This window comes from Xenopus tropicalis, chromosome 2 (genome assembly GCF_000004195.4).
Source record: "Xenopus tropicalis strain Nigerian chromosome 2, UCB_Xtro_10.0, whole genome shotgun sequence".
NCBI classification, from domain to species: domain Eukaryota; kingdom Metazoa; phylum Chordata; class Amphibia; order Anura; family Pipidae; genus Xenopus; species Xenopus tropicalis.
The window spans coordinates 116,018,009-116,035,120 of NC_030678.2; the positions used below are offsets into that span (position 1 = coordinate 116,018,009).

Here is a 17,112-nt window from a genome sequence, read left to right on the forward strand (position 1 = left end):
GGGGGGGGGGGGGGGGTAAGTTGGTTGATGAGAACGGGGAAAAAGCAGAAATTTTGAACTCTTATTTTTCATCTGTCTATACATCTGAGGAGCCAGATAATGAAGGCTTCCCTCTTAATATGCCCAGTTCTAGTAATTTGGCTACTGACGCATGGGTCACTCGGGAGGAAACTCAAAAGAGACTTGAACATGTAAAGGTAAACAAAGGTCCAGGACCAGATGGGATTCTTCCCAGGGTATTAAATGAGCTGAGCGCTGTGATTGTCAAACCTCTTCACTTAATTTTTCAAGATTCGTTGAGGTCTGGCATGGTGCCGAGAGACTGGCGGATTGCTAATGTGGTGCCTGAAAACTATAGGCCTGTTAGTCTGACATCAGTAGTAGGAAAACTTTTGGAAGGGGTAATAAGGGATAGGGTACTTGAATAGATTGCAGTTCACAATACTATTAGTTTGTGCCAGCATGGATTTATGCGTAACAGATCTTGCCAGACTAATTTAGTCGCCTTTTATGAGGAGGTGAGTAGGAACCTCGATGCTGGAATGGCAGTTGATGTCATCTACTTGGACTATGCTAAAGCGCTTGATACAGTACCTCACAGAAGGATAATGATCAAATTAAGGAATATTGGCCTAGAACATAATATTTGTAATTGGATAGAGAACTGGCTGAAGGATAGATTACAAAGAGTGGTGGTAAATGGAACATTTTCTAATTGGACTAGTGTGGTTAGTGGAGTACCGCAGGGGTCAGTCCTTGGTCCTTTGCTTTTTAACTTGTTTATTAATGACCTGGAGATGGGCATAGAGAGTACTGTTTCTATTTTTGCTGATGACACAAAGTTGTGCAGAGATTTGACAAAATTGGAAAACTGGGCAGCAAACTGGAAAATGAGGTTCAATGTTGATAAGTGCAAAGTTATGCATTTTGGTAGAAATAATATAAACGCAAACTATCTACTGAATGGTAGTGTGTTGGGGGTATCCTTAATGGAGAAGGATCTAGGGGTTTTTGTTGATAACAAGTTGTCTAATTCCAGGCAGTGTCATTCTGTGGCTACTAAAGCAAATAAAGTGCTGTCTTGTATAAAAAAGGGCATTGACTCAAGGGATGAGAACATAATTTTGCCCCTTTATAGGTCCCTGGTAAGGCCTCACCTTGAGTATGTGGTGCAGTTTTGGGCTCCAGTCCTTAAGAAGGATATTAATGAGCTGGAGAGAGTGCAGAGACGTGCAACTAAACTGGTTAAGGGGATGGAAGATTTAAGCTATGAGGTTAGACTGTCGAGGTTGAGGTTGTTTTCTCTGGAAAAGAGGCGCTTGCGAGGGGACATGATTACTCTGTACAAGTACATTAGAGGGGATTATAGGCAGATGGGGGATGTTCTTTTTTCCCATAAAAACAATCAATGCACCAGAGGTCACCCCTTTAGATTAGAGGAACGGAGCTTCCATTTGAAGCAGCGTAGGTGGTTTTTCACGGTGAGGGCAGTGAGGTTGTGGAATGACCTTCCTAGAGATGTGGTAATGGCAGATTCTGTTAATGCCTTTAAGAGGGGCCTGGATGAGTTCTTGAACAATCAGAATATCCAAGGCTATTGTGATACTAATATCTACAGTTAGTACTAGTGGTTGTATTTATAGTTTATGTATGTGAGTGTATAAATTGGTAGGTGTGCTGGGTTTACTTGGATGGGTTGAACTTGATGGACACTGGTCTTTTTTCAACCCTATGTAACTATGTAATACAGGTATGGGATCCCTTAGAAAGTTCTGAATTACGGAAAGGTTGTCTCCCATAGACTCAATTTTAATCAAATAATTCAGATTTTTAAGAATGATCTCCTTTTTCTCTATAATAATAAAACAGTACCTTGTACTTGATCCCAACTAAGAGATTTAATCCTTATTGGAGGCAAAAAATAGGTTTATTTAATGTTTAAATTTTTTTTTTGTAGACTTAAAATATGGAGATCCAAATTACGGAAAGACCCCCTTAATCCAGAAAACCCCAGGTCCAGAGCATTCTGGATAACAGGTCTCATAACTGTATACAATTACTCAATTGCACACTCAATATTTTGTGTAATTTAAAAAAAAAAACAAAAAAAAAACTTTTGATGTGATTTGCTGTGTTTTGATCTAAAACACCATAAGAGAGTAACTGCCCATGATATTTATTGAATATGTTATTGTTGACAGTATATACCCTAATTGTTAATTTGGCATGAATACAAAATAAAGCTGTAGGTCTGACCACAAAACATACTACCTTTATGTAAGCTGAGTGAGTGAAGTAATTATCATTACATTGCAGGACAGATATTCATGATTGAAGAGCTGCAGGCATAGATCATTACACAGCTACTGAACTTCTGGCTTAAAATTTCTTAGTGGTGAGCGGAACTTTCCTCCTTTTCTATAGTTTATACAGGAACAGTGGCCAGATCCATTTTATAATCCATCTTTCCCAGCTACAGCCAGGTGATCCCAGAGGTGGCCAATGATAAAGGGCAACTATTTGTGAGTTTTATCCCTGGAGTAAAACGTATACTAAAGTAGTAGAATTGTTAATGAATCAGCTGAAAGTGAGTGTAGGACTGGCCAGACCAGGGATGACTGACTTAGTTGGCTAGCTTGAATATACAGCAATATACGTACAAACCATCCCTGTTTTGTTTAAAGGGGAATAGCATTTTTAGTAGCTTCATGCACTTGATGTCCAGAATATATTGATACAGGTGAGTGCAGGTGTTTTTTTTTTCTTTGTCTCTATGGCAGACAATTGTTTCATTAGTACAGTGTAGGCAATGCTTATTTTTTTAATGAATATCCGACTTGAAGGATCCACCCCTGAAGCTGGCTAAGAGAGGGTGGTTAAAGTTACAGATCTAAACATTTTTTCATTTCCCTGATAACTACTTTAAAGGAACAGTAATACTAAAAAATGAAAGTGTATAAAAATAATTAATTATATACTATTGCCCTGCACTGGTAAAAGTTGTGTGTTTGCTTCATAAACACTACTACAGTTTATATAAATACCCTGCTGTGTAGCCATGGGGGCAGCCATTTAAATTGAAAAAAAAGAAAAGGCACAGGTTACTAAGCAGATAACAGATAAGTAGCATAGATTCCCATTGTATTCTACACAGTTTATCTGTTATCTTCTTATGTAACCTGTGCCTTTTCTCCTTTTTTCAATTTAAATGGCTGCCCCCATGGCTACACAGCAGCTTATTTATATTAACTACAGTAGTCTTTCTGAAGAAGACACACAACTTTTACCAGTGCAGGGCAACAGTACATTATATTTTAATTATTTTAAAACATTTTTATTTTTTAGTGTTACTGTTCCTTTAACAAGGGAAAACCAGGGAGATAGTAACAATGACATATAAAAAGTTTTTTGTGAACCATATAGTGCTTTTTACTTATTTCAGGTGTCATGCTTACCTTTATAGATTGGAAACTTACTTTAATGTATTCACCCCAGTGCTGCAGTAGTATTATCTGACCACCTTTGACCCGACTAAAGAGTTGATACATTAGAGTCAGTTCTGGGTCTCTATTTTCATCAAGCATATTCTTCAGACCTGAGTAAACACATTATTAATAAAAAAAAATCTTAATGAAGCTTTACTTGTGAAATTTATGTGCAATTTTGTAGTATTTACATGTTTTAGCTTTTAAAAGTTTTTTAAAATTAAGCCAATTTTCTTAATGTAACCTAGCATTATAAAAAATAATAATATTCCACCCTACAGCACAATTCAGCGTTTACCTTTTTGCAAGATAGCAGTTAAATGCTCGCCTAAGAGCTGTTTTTCCACACAAGCAATCAGTGGTTTACTGCAAAAGGAAGGACAGAATTACAGTTTAATATGATCAAGTAAAATTGCATTAACAGACTGCATAACATATATGCTAAATTGCATAAAGGCAGTTAACCAAAGCAATCAGTCATATAGTTTTGTTACATTTTAAAACTTTTGAAAGACTGATCAAAAGCATTTGCTGGCTGGGTGCTATGGGTAATGCTCTTTAGTAATTCAGCCCTAAAGACTTAAAATAAGCCAACCACAACAATCAAAATACTACACTTTACTTTATACAAACTTAGCTTGAAATGTCATCATATTAACATTTTTGACATATTAACATATTTAACATATTTGACTGGACTAAAAGTAAATTATTATCATTTATTTAAGTTAGATCACATAAAAGGTATACAAGTAGTGGGCACAATAAGCACAGATTGTGGTGACTGAGCAAAGTAAAATACAGCTTTTGGGTCGTCCAGATGAACTATGAAAAGCTGTTCCATGTCAAGTTGCAGAAAGTGATATTAACGGATATGCTACTTACTGTGTCCCATGGTCCAAATATGTAATAACTCTGTCTACCTCTTCTTCTAAACGCCTGTTCACATGATGGAGATATTCAGGTACCTAAAAAAAAAAATCATGCAGTTTAACCGCAAGATATTTATGCATTTAACCTTTTCTTGGGATGACTGCAGGCAAGCAGATAACAGTTAATTGCTTATTTATATTATTATAATATAAGCTACTGCCCCAAACACAACTCAGTTGCCCAGCCAGCAAGGACAATGCCTAGATGTCCTCTCCATATCAGTACTTTTTTCCCCTCAAGACAAAGACAAAAGTATTTTTGGAATTCTGTTCAAAGCATCTTGTATGTTTCCCAGCAAAACAGTTGTATCAAATTTTGTACTATATTAGATGTATAAATTCTAACCTCTCTTTCTTGCATGAGCCTTTGTCCTTCAGCAGCATACAAACAATTTGTCTCCTCTAAGAACTTTGTCTCAAATGACTCTTTGTACACCTAAATGACAACAAACCCAAATATGTATATAAATAAAAACTTTGACAAAAAAGGTTGCACAGTTTCAACACAAATAAAGCTACTTTGCAGACTACAACAGAACATGCAACAGGAATACTAAATATAAATTCTGGCTATGGAAAAAAAAAAAAAAAAAAGATTCTAGAAAGCAAATACATTTTCTTGATAATTGAAAAAAAGAGTGAGGCACACAATTATTTATGCTTTATTGTTTAAACTAGAGGTTTATAGTATATGCTATAACTTGATTTAAAAAAACATAACTGGTAGAAACATCATCTTCCTGCTAAAAAAGTCCCCATTAAAGCAAGACGCTACAGCCAAATGTAAAAATGAAATGATTCCTTTTTTTTTTTTTTTTAATTGGGGGAAAGGAGTGTGCCAAGACTGCACAGTGTTGCCGGACTAATTTATTTACTATTTTATCATGTGAAATGCTATAAACATTAAAAAAACAAAAAAAAAAAAAAACAAAACAGATCTGCTGATTATACACCACTCTTACAGCCGACAGGTAAGGCATTTAGGAAAATATTAAACACTGCTTTACAGTATATTTGTAAAATGATGGGTTATTTAATCATCTTTTCACATACTGCTTATAAATCTGGTTTAGCAAAGACATTATTAATTTACTAACACCTCCTACTGCTAAACACAAAGGAAAGTTTGCGAAGCATGGACCTTCTAAACTGCCAGTGTCTCAACTGGTAGGTGGATCATGGGACTTACAATTCTATGTGAAATAACACAAAGATATGCTGTGATGTTCACCTGACACACACCACTTACTTGTAAGTCCGACAACATGCCCAATAAACTTCTCAGCAAGCTCCGATCTACAGCCTCCCCAGAGCGTTCTTGCTCAATAAGCTTTAAGATTCCATCAATTGTTTTGATCTGAACCATTCTGTCACTAACAACATGACAGCGAAAGAGTTCCAATCCCATATCCCTAAAAAAAACACCAGAGATGAAATTTAGAATTTCAAACTTTAACAGTTCTTCTCTTACCAGGAGCAGTATAAATTAATTCAAACAATGTGCATTATCTGTATACACTGGAACAGTAACAGACACTTTAATACAGTATATATTATGCATTAAACCTTTCTCTTAAAAGTTAAGCAAATTTTAGTTAAAAGGAAAAACTATGCCCATAAACAAGGTCTCTATAAAAATATATTGCATAAAGCAGCCCTACTTCATCTAAATAAACTATTTTCATAAAAATATAATTTTTTAGTAGTATCCTAAGAAGAAAATTGCCATTTTAAGTACTAAGGGCCGACCCTCTGGTATTGTACAATTAATGGTGCACACATACATGCTAGGTCTCCTCAGCTAATGGGCAAAGTTCTATATTTTACTCACACAATTCTTCCCGTTACAGTTAGGGCATTATTTCCTGTCAGGTGATCTCTGGGGGAGCACACAGACCATCACAAAACGGTGGCTGGGATAAATTCGCTCATCACTATTGCTTACTTTTATGAAAGGCGATTTTCCTCCTTAAAATCCCCTATTCTCTTTACATGCTGTTTTGCAATTTTTAGTAACATTTTTATGCATGTGTCTTATTAAAGAAAAAGTCAAACCAAAATATAATTTTTTGCCTAATTATTATTATTATTTTTATTTATAAAGCTCCAACATATTCCGCAGCGCTGTACAATAAGTGGGTTTCATACATTGGACATACAGAGTAACATATAAAGCAATCAATAACCGATACAAAAGGTGAAGGGAGCCCTGCCCAAAAGAGCTTACAATCTACAAATAAAAGAAAAACATAATTCTAAGCAACATTGCAATATACAAATTTGCAATGGTTTTTTATTTATTTGTATATATTTGCTATCCTTTTCTATTCTCTGGCCTGGTGACCAAGGCATTTGAAACAATGTAACACAAGCCAACAGATTGACAGATCTGCCTTGCTGGAGGAGACTGGCATTTGCAAAATTGTAACAACAAAATAAGTAACAACCAGGAGTTCAGCAAATGCTGCTTCCTATAGCAACTACATTTACAAATAACTTTTAAAGCACTTAAAATTTTCAATAAATTCACATTGGAAAGTTGCTTGGAATTATGTTTTCTTTTATTAGGCAAAAAAATATTTTTGGGCTTGACATGTCTAACTATATACCCGTTTACCTAAATTCCATAATGGCCCTTGTATTAGATGTTACCTTGGCTAAACTTTCATGCATGTACTTCCAGCAACCCTATTTGTCTCCTCTTAGTCTATTTGACAGTATGTGAAAAATCTCTTTCTTTGGGATATGGGGCCAAATGTGTGGTCTGACATCAGAGGGAGTACTTAGAAATGACTTAATATATGGTCAGTTGTAAGTGGCAAAAAACATGTAGCAAAAAAAAAAAAAGACAAAACTCGTACATTTGATAACAGCCTGTGCAGAGAAAGAATATTACATACTAGTGTGAACTAGGCCAAATTTATCCAGTAAGCATTTTTGCTGCTGCAAACACTGTTTTACATAAATTCCAGTACATTCCTTAGTTGGAATGTTTGTCAATAGATCAGACAGTAAATATAACATACTTCTAAACAACGTATGTAAAGGTAAAGCCACTGTGTCAATCTGCTAATGAGATTTATATATATATATATATATATATATATATATTACTGTATTATATATACACACACACACATACTATAAACGCACCATATTGATGGAAGCATTGAGTTCTGAAGGACATAAGTACGATCCAAAAATAAAAAAATACTTCTGATCATGATCTAAAGAGAAAGAGAAAATTTAAGTAAAAATTAAGCTAAAACATTTCCAGTAATATTCAAATTTCCAGTTTACCCAGGGTTCTTTATTTTAAAAATTCAAGTTTGGGTCTTAAGTAGTTGTGTTAAAGTTGTGTTGAAGAGTATAATATTACAATGCCTAATATATAATAGGTAATATATGTGTATACACTAGTAAGTTTAATAGAACTATTTCAGCAAAAATGAATATACTTAATCTTGTACAGGCCTATAATGTAACCCAGGCCTGGAATAGAATTCAAAATAGACAAAAGCCTTTCAAATGCACAAAGAGCCTCCTACCAGCTCACTTAATAATGACTGTCTTTTGCATCTTACAGCAGCCAGTCTGGCATTAGCCAGAATCCACAGATTGACAGTCCAGGCCTGACTTAAACCACAAATAACCAGAAAACTTGTTTACTACATGTAACATCCATAAAATACATAAGAAAATCAGTTTTATGTAGTGTGGAAAAAGGGCAGTTTCTTTTATTTTCTTGACCTTACCCACTCTTAACTGCCTTGCTTATATCTGCATTATACTAAAACCATACAAATTCCAAAAGTGTTTTTTGGTGTGGGTGTTGGGCTACAGAGGAGAAAAGCAGAACAGAGATAACATATTATTATGCTTAAGGGACCCACATTTTTCTCCCTTTGTATTTAAAGGAAAACTATACCCCCAAATAATGGAGGTCTCTATAAAAATATATTGCATATACAAGCCTATATGTAAAACCCTGCTTTATCTAAATAAACCATTTTTGTAAAAATATATTTTTAGTAGTATGTACCATTGTGTACTCCTAAATAGAAAATTGCCATTTTAAGAATTAAGGGTCGTGATCTCTGAGGGAGCACACAGCCCATCACTAAATGGTGGATCAAGGGAAAGGATGTAAAAGGGCAATGTTTACTAACATATATTTCCAGTTTGGCAAGATTCTTACTAGGTCACTTAACATAAAATCAACTGTTGGTTAAGTTTTCATTCTGGAAGTATAGATTTCCTTTAACTAAAGCACTTAGATAAAGATAGGATGGCATTCCTGTAGCAGGTTTTTATTTTTCATTTTTTTTAATTTGTATCTCCATAACTTAAGTCTGCTAAAAATCATTTAAACATTGAATACACCCAATAGGCTTGTTTTGCCTCCAATAAGAATTAATTATATCTTAGTTGGGATCAAGTACAAGGTACTGTTTTTATTATTAGAGAGAAAAAGGAAATCATTTTTAAAAATTAGAATTATTTGCTTATAATGGAGTGTATGGGAGATGGCCTTTCTGTAATTCGGAACTTTCCGGATAATGGGTTTCCGGATAAGGGATCCCGTACCTGTATATCTATATATACATACATACATACATACATATCTATCTGGTTTTTCCCTGAAGAAGAGCACCGTTAGTGCTCAAAACGTTGGATCTTTTTCAATAAATGCTTTATCTTTTTGCAAAGTCCCTGTGTGTGCGGCTCTCTGCTTCTTTACATACATATCTATATATACATCTTGCTACTTGATAAACAGGCGGGAGCCTTGAAACGTTGTAAGTAATGCAATTATTATGCACAATGCAGTAAAGATTTTTTCTTTTTTCATTTAAACGAGTCTGGATTTTTGTTTCTTATATTTTTATATATATACACACACACACACACACACACAAAACCTTTATGACAGCTAAAGTTTTAATTTCATAAATACACACTTTTTTTAAACATTGTTTTCAATCAGTACCCACACCAACTTTACCCTTACTTATGGAATTTCACAGAACACAAACAAAAGCAATGGTACACTTACCATTTGTCGGCAGTGATCCTTCCAACATCTGTTAACCTTTTTTAAAAATAAAAAGCTGTCTAGAGAATCTGTGCACACATATCAGAAGTTAAGGGTTCTGTAATACACATTCTTTTAAAATGTCAGCACATTGCATTTATCAGTTATAGTAGAACAAATTAATAAAAAGGGTCAAACTTAGTGTGGCCCTTAGAATTCTATATAAGTCTTTAAGAAAAGGATATTCCCTGAACTGATGGATTTGAGCTTTCATATGTTCTTCACATACTTGACGAAGTTGTTTGTAAAGGGTATGAGAAACTTTATAGGAGCATAAATTTTCTACAGCCTGAAAAACAACATAGTACACAGTGCTTTTTTACAAGATGAACAAAATTACTAAAGCTGATTTAATTAAATGTTAAAAAATGAAACTTGTGATGGACTAGATCAATCTATTACAGTGTGCTCTACCAGCTTTAGAATGCCAGATACTGCTATAGCATTTCCTTCACCGATGCTTAGAAGAACAGCAGCACATAAGCAGGTATGCACACATAACTAAGGTCAGTAGGATGGAGGCAGAAAACACGGATTACATCCAGAAAAAGTGGAGCACCACGTGGTGAAAAATAAAATCAGTCTTTATTTAGTCACATTAAAACGGTACATGTAAAGACTGATTTTATTTTTCACCACGTGGTGCTCCGCTTTTTCTGGATGTTATCTACTTGTTTGGGGCCATTGGGAGTTGGTCCGTGAGTAGCACACGTGGATGAGTGGCGGTAAGTGCTCCCGTGTTGATATAACTTTTCTGAGAAACAACTCATAGCAAGACTGCAAGACACAAAGGCTGAGAGCTTGCAGGGAGCAGGCATTTATACTGCCTTATGCCTGCCTTGTATTGTGCCTTGTAAAGGTTTGTGCGCCTCATGGATTTTGAAAAAGAGTTGTAAACAAGACTAAAGAAAAGTATAATTGGACACAGTGCAGGCAATTTTCTTCTTGTATGCCAGATTTATCCCAAGTTGCTTACATGCTTTTAACAACACTTCAAGATGAGCTAGAGACCCTCTGGAGTAAGTTTGTTAAACTGCATAGCTATTGGAGCCATATTTTGTCAACAGACAAGTTGCAATGATGTTGGGAAGGTGGTGACGTTAAATAACAGTATACCCCCTTTCCAACATGAGTTTAATAAACAAGGATTGTCCTAAACATACTTTTGGCTACTGTTTTACTCACAGATTACCTAAGGACAAATAAATAGAATTCTATTATGCAAGGGGAATATCTTGCAAGTACAGGTATGGGACCGGTTATCCAGAATGCTCAGGACCTGGGGTTTTCCGGAAAAGGGATCTTTCCATAACTTGGATCTCCATAACTTAAGTCTGCTAAAAATAATTTAAATATTGAATAATTCCAATAAGCTTGTTTTGCCTCCAATAAGGATTAATGCTATCTTATTTGGGATCAAGTACAAGGTACTGTTTTAGTATTACAGAGAAAAAGGAAACCCTTTTCAAAAATTAGAATTATTTGCTTATAATGGAGTCTATGAGAATTGGCCTTTCCATAATTTGGAACTTTCTGGATAATGGGTTTCCATATAAGGGATACCTGTGCTAAATTTTGCGTAGCTTTAATCTCCCTGTTTAGCTCAAGAAAAAAAAAAAATTAAACAATAAGTGATTAAACAATAAGTAAAAAGTATGTCCAGTACTAACTGCTTTGATTACAGATAGCAATGCTATTCCTAGACAAGCCTTCCAACCCCTTAAACACACAAAATGTAGAGAAAATTGTTTTTTTTAATCTTTACACTTCTCAGGTAGAAGAGAGACTGGTATAAGAATAGTGACTGCTGAAAAAAAACATAATGTGCTACTTTTCTGTGTGATGATGTCTATCTATTTCACATTTTAAACATGTCTGGAACCCTCTATATCAGTGCGGTCACAGTACTGTGATTAACTGCTCCCCCTGCATGGTTCACACCTCAGATTCAGGCTGTAAACCCTCTGTATTTTTGAAAATGTAATCCGCTGTGTTGTTCACCTTTTAATCTCTGCATTGTTCACCCCCTGCAGTGTTCACACCTCAGGCTCAGACTGTAATCACCCACATTGTTCCCCTGTTCACACCTCAGACAGACTGTAGGAGCAGTAGAAACCCACAAATAATCCCTGCACACTACAAAAAGAACATATACTGAGGTGATACTGCAATTAAAAAGTTTTTTGCAGACTGTAGGAGCAGTGCCAGCATTGTGTCACTGTATGCTGCCTGTGTGTGCCATAGGGCAGGCAGAGTATTGCCCACACAGGCAGCATAGGGCAGGCAGAGTATGGCACACACAGGCAGGGTAGGGCAGGCAGAGTATGGCACACACAGGCCAAGCATGGCACAAACCCGCCAAGAATTGCACACACAGTCAAAGTATGGCACACGCAGGCAGGGTAGGGAAGGCAGAGTATGGCACACACAGGCAGGGTTAGGGAAGGCAGAGTATGGCAGGTTTTTGCTGTACTACAACCATTAATATGGGTATGGTCATGTGACAACACGGGTGTGGTTTCAAAAAGGGGAGTGGTCAAAACTGGCTTCCATTATCGGTCCTCCACCACGTAGGTCAGAAAAATTCCGGCCCTCGGTACCACAGAAGTTAGACAGCACTGCTCTATATACCATCTGAACAAGCTCCATGTTAGTACACATTAGCACAATAGAGTACTATACAGTAACTGTAGTTATTAATATACCTGATAATACCATTGCGTTTTGCTAAGTACCAGAGAAAAAGTCTACCCATGAGCTGGATAGGTTTGGGTTGCCAGGGTAATTAACAGTGCAGGACAGAATGGGTGGCTGGTTAAGACTTTACTAAAATAGCAAAGGAAAGTCATACCTGGTATAACTCCTCCAGGTTGTATTTTATAGATGTGCTACTTTCTATGGCATTCACTGCCTCCTGGAGCTTTTGCCACGTGTCCTGAGTGTAGCTGTCAGGCAGTTTTGGTTTATCTGAAATTTCAGATGTTACAGTCAGAGCAGCCATGCAGACAACACCATGTAAGGTCTAGTTACTAGCAGAGCATGTAAAATGTAACAAATTTGAAGAATTAATTACATGTGATCTCAGGGTATTTATGTATGGAATCAAACAGCATATTCCAGGGGCAAAAAGTGATATACTCCTTAAAAAGGCAGTAACTATTATGTTTATATACATGCAAATGAAGGTTGGTGTCAGGCACCTAAAAATAACAGATAAGATAATAGCAGATAAGGAGGTAGAAACAATAGGATTTCTACCTCCTTCTGCCGATTCAGCCCTGATGGCAGATTTTGGTCAGGCGCCTTCTATGGTGCCCGATCAAAATTTTCTAACCTGGCCGATCGGCGAGTCGACAGATTTCAGCAGCTTCCTGCGATATCGGTCGACTCGCCGACATGCCATACACGTACCGAATATCGCACGAAACGAGGTTTCGTACGATATTATCGGTGCGTGTATGGCCAGCTTAACACAAATGTGTCTGCTTACTGATGAACAATTTATGCACTGCCCCCAACCCCCGTCTATATAGAGCCAGCATTATATATAAAAATGCTTCAACAATGGATTAACCTTCATAGCATGTAAGAGTTAAAAAACAGATTAAGAAATACCTACCTTTAAAATTTTTAATAATTAACTTTTTGGAAGCTGAAGGCTTAGAGGTCAAGGCAGAGGACTTTGTGAGACCATTTGTATGTCCAGCAAGTGTTGAAAAGTTTGCTTTTTTCTGAGCTTCCTGTGCCATAGTGGTACACTGGTGAGCCACTCAAGGATTAAACGACATGAAAAATTAGGTTCCAAGAATGAGTGTCAGCAGAGCTCTTTCCCCATATTCTCACTGGAAATCTATATTTTACAAAATTGCGGAGATAAAAAAGCATGTTAGCGTTTATTTAAAACTTTAATGAGATATGGTTATCAATAACAATTACCATTATAACCCCATTTTCTTTATCCATATTGTTAGTTACATTGTAGGTCTGACCTTTATAAACTTCCCTCATATGTAATAAAAGGCACAAGTTTGGCCATAAGCAGTAACCTATAGCAACGAATAAGATGCTTGCTTTCAAACAGGTGATCAGTAAATTTTACCTTCGGATTGGTTGTTATTGGTTACTGCTCCTTTATTGCTGAAGCCCGTAAATATTTAAATTTCACTGTATATACATTGCTACAAGGCTCTAGGAAGAGTTATTCTCCCAGAAAAATTGGGTAAACAAAACTTTAGCAACTTCAAAAAATTGCTTCAAAATAAACACTAAAATTTCACTACAAATTCCCCACCCCAATGTAATAGTATTGTCATTTTTTTTTTTTTAAATCAAGTAACTGGTACATGATAGGGACTGTATCTCGTCTATTGTTTCTGTTTAACAAGTACTTGACATTTTTGGAAAAAGTTTGGGAAATTAATACATTTTAAATTAAAAACAAAAAGTTCACTGTACAGTTTGCTCTGCTTCAGCTAAACTTTCTTATCCTGTTCCACTCTCATATGCTAAGCTCTTTAAGTATCAGTGTTGTAAAAATAAATATAAAAGTATAACCGACCCTGTCCATGTGCTTTGTGAGACATCTGCTCTGATCCTGAGTCTATAGACCCTGCCATAAAGTAAGACAGTCCTGCATAAAAAGGATATAGAGACAGTCACATCAGAATTAGGAAATAAAACCCTCATAAAACTAAAAGTGACTATTACTATAAAGTAATTCTCATAATATAACACATTGTGTCTTTAATTACATGACACTATTCTTTTAAATAGATTCCCGCAATAAGCAGGGTTTAGCTAACATTCATTTCCTTACAGAACAAGACTGGGCCAATATAAGCAACTATCTTTCTAACACAGCTAACTAATCTCTATTTAGGGGTGCAAATAAGTAAATCTATGTTTCTGGTTACACCTTTAACTTTTTGTATGCTATAGAATGTCCTTTTCTAAGAAAGTTTTTAGTTACAATTTACATTTTTTTAGATTAGTCACCCACGACAAGGAAGATATGTCGCACGGCGACTAATCTCCCCATGTGTCACAGAACTATAATAAAGATGCTGATCTTCATGCCAACACACTTTACTGCTCCAATATGCCTGTCCTCCCATCCACTCCACTTAATGTGTCCCTTTTCACAGCTGTACAAAAACAAAAGGTAATAACTACATTACTATAAGGAAGCCTACAAAAAGCTCCAAATCTACATCTAATCTCTATGTAATGGAAAAAGAGGAGCACAGCCTTAAAAATGATTTCAATGCCTGAGTGCCAGTAATGCTTAGTTCACAGCACTCTGCAGGTTTTTTCAACAACACTAATAAGTGTATTTATCAATGGGAAAAGTACATTATTTGATAAATACGCTTCTAAAAATCCCAAAAGTAATGAATGGAAAGTGGGTGAATTTTTCTGTGGTAAACTTCTAATTTCACATTTTGATAAATCTGCCCCTAAAGTGTGTTTATTGGTTCAAAGACCTGATGCTTGTTATTAACTATATCCACTGTCCCTTGAGAAGTATCTATAATTACAGGAGATATTAAAGACCACCATCACAGTTAAAGGATGTGCTATGTGCTGCTCCCCTGCTGCTGTTCAACATTAAAGGACAAGGAAAGACAAAGTCACTTGGGGGTGCCAAAATGTTAGACACCCCCAAGTGACTTTAATCGCTTACCTTGTACCCCGGGCTGGTGCCCCTGTTAGGAGAAAACAGCATCAGCCCGGGGTACGTGGAGTGATGCGCTTCCTCCTTCCTGCTACTTTTAGCTGCGACTATGCGGTAGGCGCATGCGCGGTAGAGTGAAAAGTCGACTTCTTTGTTAAAGTTCAGCTTTTTCACTCTTCTGTGCATGTGCGCGCAAGCGATCAGGAAGGAGGAAGCGATGCAGCTACCCCGGGCTGGTGCTATTCTCTCCCAACAGGGGCACCAGACCGGGGTAAAAGGTAGGCGATTAAAGTCACTTGGAGGTGCCTAACATTTTGGCACCCCTAAGTGACTTTGCCTTTCCATGTCCTTTAAGACTAATGGCACAGAGGTGTTTGATCATTGGTGCCCTCAGAATAGCTGCAGTCCAATGGTCCATCCCCTCCTGGCAGAACTGAATGTAAAGCTGGCCATACACACACAGATGATATTGTACGAAACCTCATTCGATGCATGTATGGTGGATCAACGAAACGACCGATGGTCGCAGGAAAGTTTAGAATTGCTACGTGTATGGCTCCATTCTGAATGTACATAAAACGGTGACAGACCTTGCAGCCTGCCAGAAGACTCAGGAGAAAGTAATAGGACATAGGGCATTTTCGCCACTGTTACTCTCTGAAGGAGAACAGTCACAGTCAAAATACCCATCTCCACCTGTCACTGCTCTTAATCTCAAGCACCCTGTTTAACATACACATAGCAGATATAGGCGCTTCTGCTCTTAACTGTTTTGGTGCACTGGTCTGCCTGTCACTACTCTGTGCCCATCAACCATGGCACTTCTGCTGAAACTATCTAGCAGAAACCAGCGGATTAAAGCTAATAAAAAAAAACATAGTTCTAAGCAACCAATATGAATTTATTAAAATGTTTTTGGTGCTTTAAAAGTTATTTGTAAGTACAACTGAAGGCAGAATTTGCTTAACTGGTGGCTATGCCTTTTAAAAACAATGCTGAAAAGCCAGTCTCCTTCAGCAAGACAGGTCTGTCTATCTGCTGGATTATGTTATATTGTTTCAAAAGCCACAGCCACCTGGGCAGTGAATAGAAAAGGACAATAGCAATAATATCTACAAATAACTTAAAAACCATTACAAATTTGTTATGAATGCATATTACAAGGTTGCTTAGAATTATGTTTTATTTTATTAGGCAACATTTATTTTGGGTTGACATGTCTTTTAATAGACTTAGAAAACTGACCTGCTACACTGGCTCAGGAGTCAATATCAGCCAACAGAAAGAGACACACAGATATTGCATTAAATAGCACATACATTTAAAACAACTTGAAATGTTAATGTAAACTGGAAAGTATATTTTACATGGCATTATTAGGGAAAAAAACAATTTATATGAGGATATCCCCATTAAAACGAGCAGAGGTGCCTCAGGTTGGACAGATCCCATGACTTCCTTCTTTAGGTGATCACCTAGCCCTCAACGCCAAAGCCAAGTACTGCTGCACAAGTGATCAACAATGTGAGGCTTTTCAGAAACTGTTAAATTTCAGAGGTCAGCGGCCATTAAAGGCACCAAGGTCCTGCAACTACGAATGCTAGCGCTTACAGAGTTGTTAAACACAAATAAACACATAGAGACGGCTGGGGCAGCCGCCTGGGGCCCATAGATGTAGCAGGGAGGGGGGCAAGGCCGGCCCAATCACCCACAATTACAATCAAAATAGCAGCTAGTAATGTTACACAACATATCCCCCAGGACTCTTTAGCTGCCGCTGATTTTCTTTGCAGCAATGACTTACAAACAAACGCTCGACTTCCGGAAAAGGAGCAGTTTAAAGGTGATCCCGAAGTCTTAAAAAAAACATATTGAGTGCAAATGTGATGTCACAGCCACGTGACCAAGAAGTGGAAAAGAGAACAT

General features: G+C 36.8%; 1 protein-coding gene across 3 annotated transcripts in view; it reads right to left on the reverse strand.

Moving 5' to 3' along the window:
- cul4a (cullin 4A) overlaps positions 1 to 17,112 on the reverse strand; it is a 34,746-nt gene that overhangs the window by 17,471 nt on the left and 163 nt on the right. Inside the window, exons 1-12 of one of the 3 annotated variants that reach the window (XM_012956905.3) lie at positions 16,991 to 17,098; positions 14,071 to 14,142; positions 13,132 to 13,362; positions 12,364 to 12,479; positions 9,698 to 9,801; positions 9,474 to 9,543; positions 7,571 to 7,644; positions 5,667 to 5,829; positions 4,764 to 4,853; positions 4,371 to 4,453; positions 3,784 to 3,851; positions 3,477 to 3,595 (exon numbers count right to left, since the gene is read on the reverse strand). In XM_012956905.3, the coding sequence (XP_012812359.1) occupies positions 3,477 to 3,595; positions 3,784 to 3,851; positions 4,371 to 4,453; positions 4,764 to 4,853; positions 5,667 to 5,829; positions 7,571 to 7,644; positions 9,474 to 9,543; positions 9,698 to 9,801; positions 12,364 to 12,479; positions 13,132 to 13,261 (1,017 nt within the window). In that variant the 5' untranslated portion in view covers positions 13,262 to 13,362; positions 14,071 to 14,142; positions 16,991 to 17,098. 3 annotated transcript variants of the gene reach the window in all.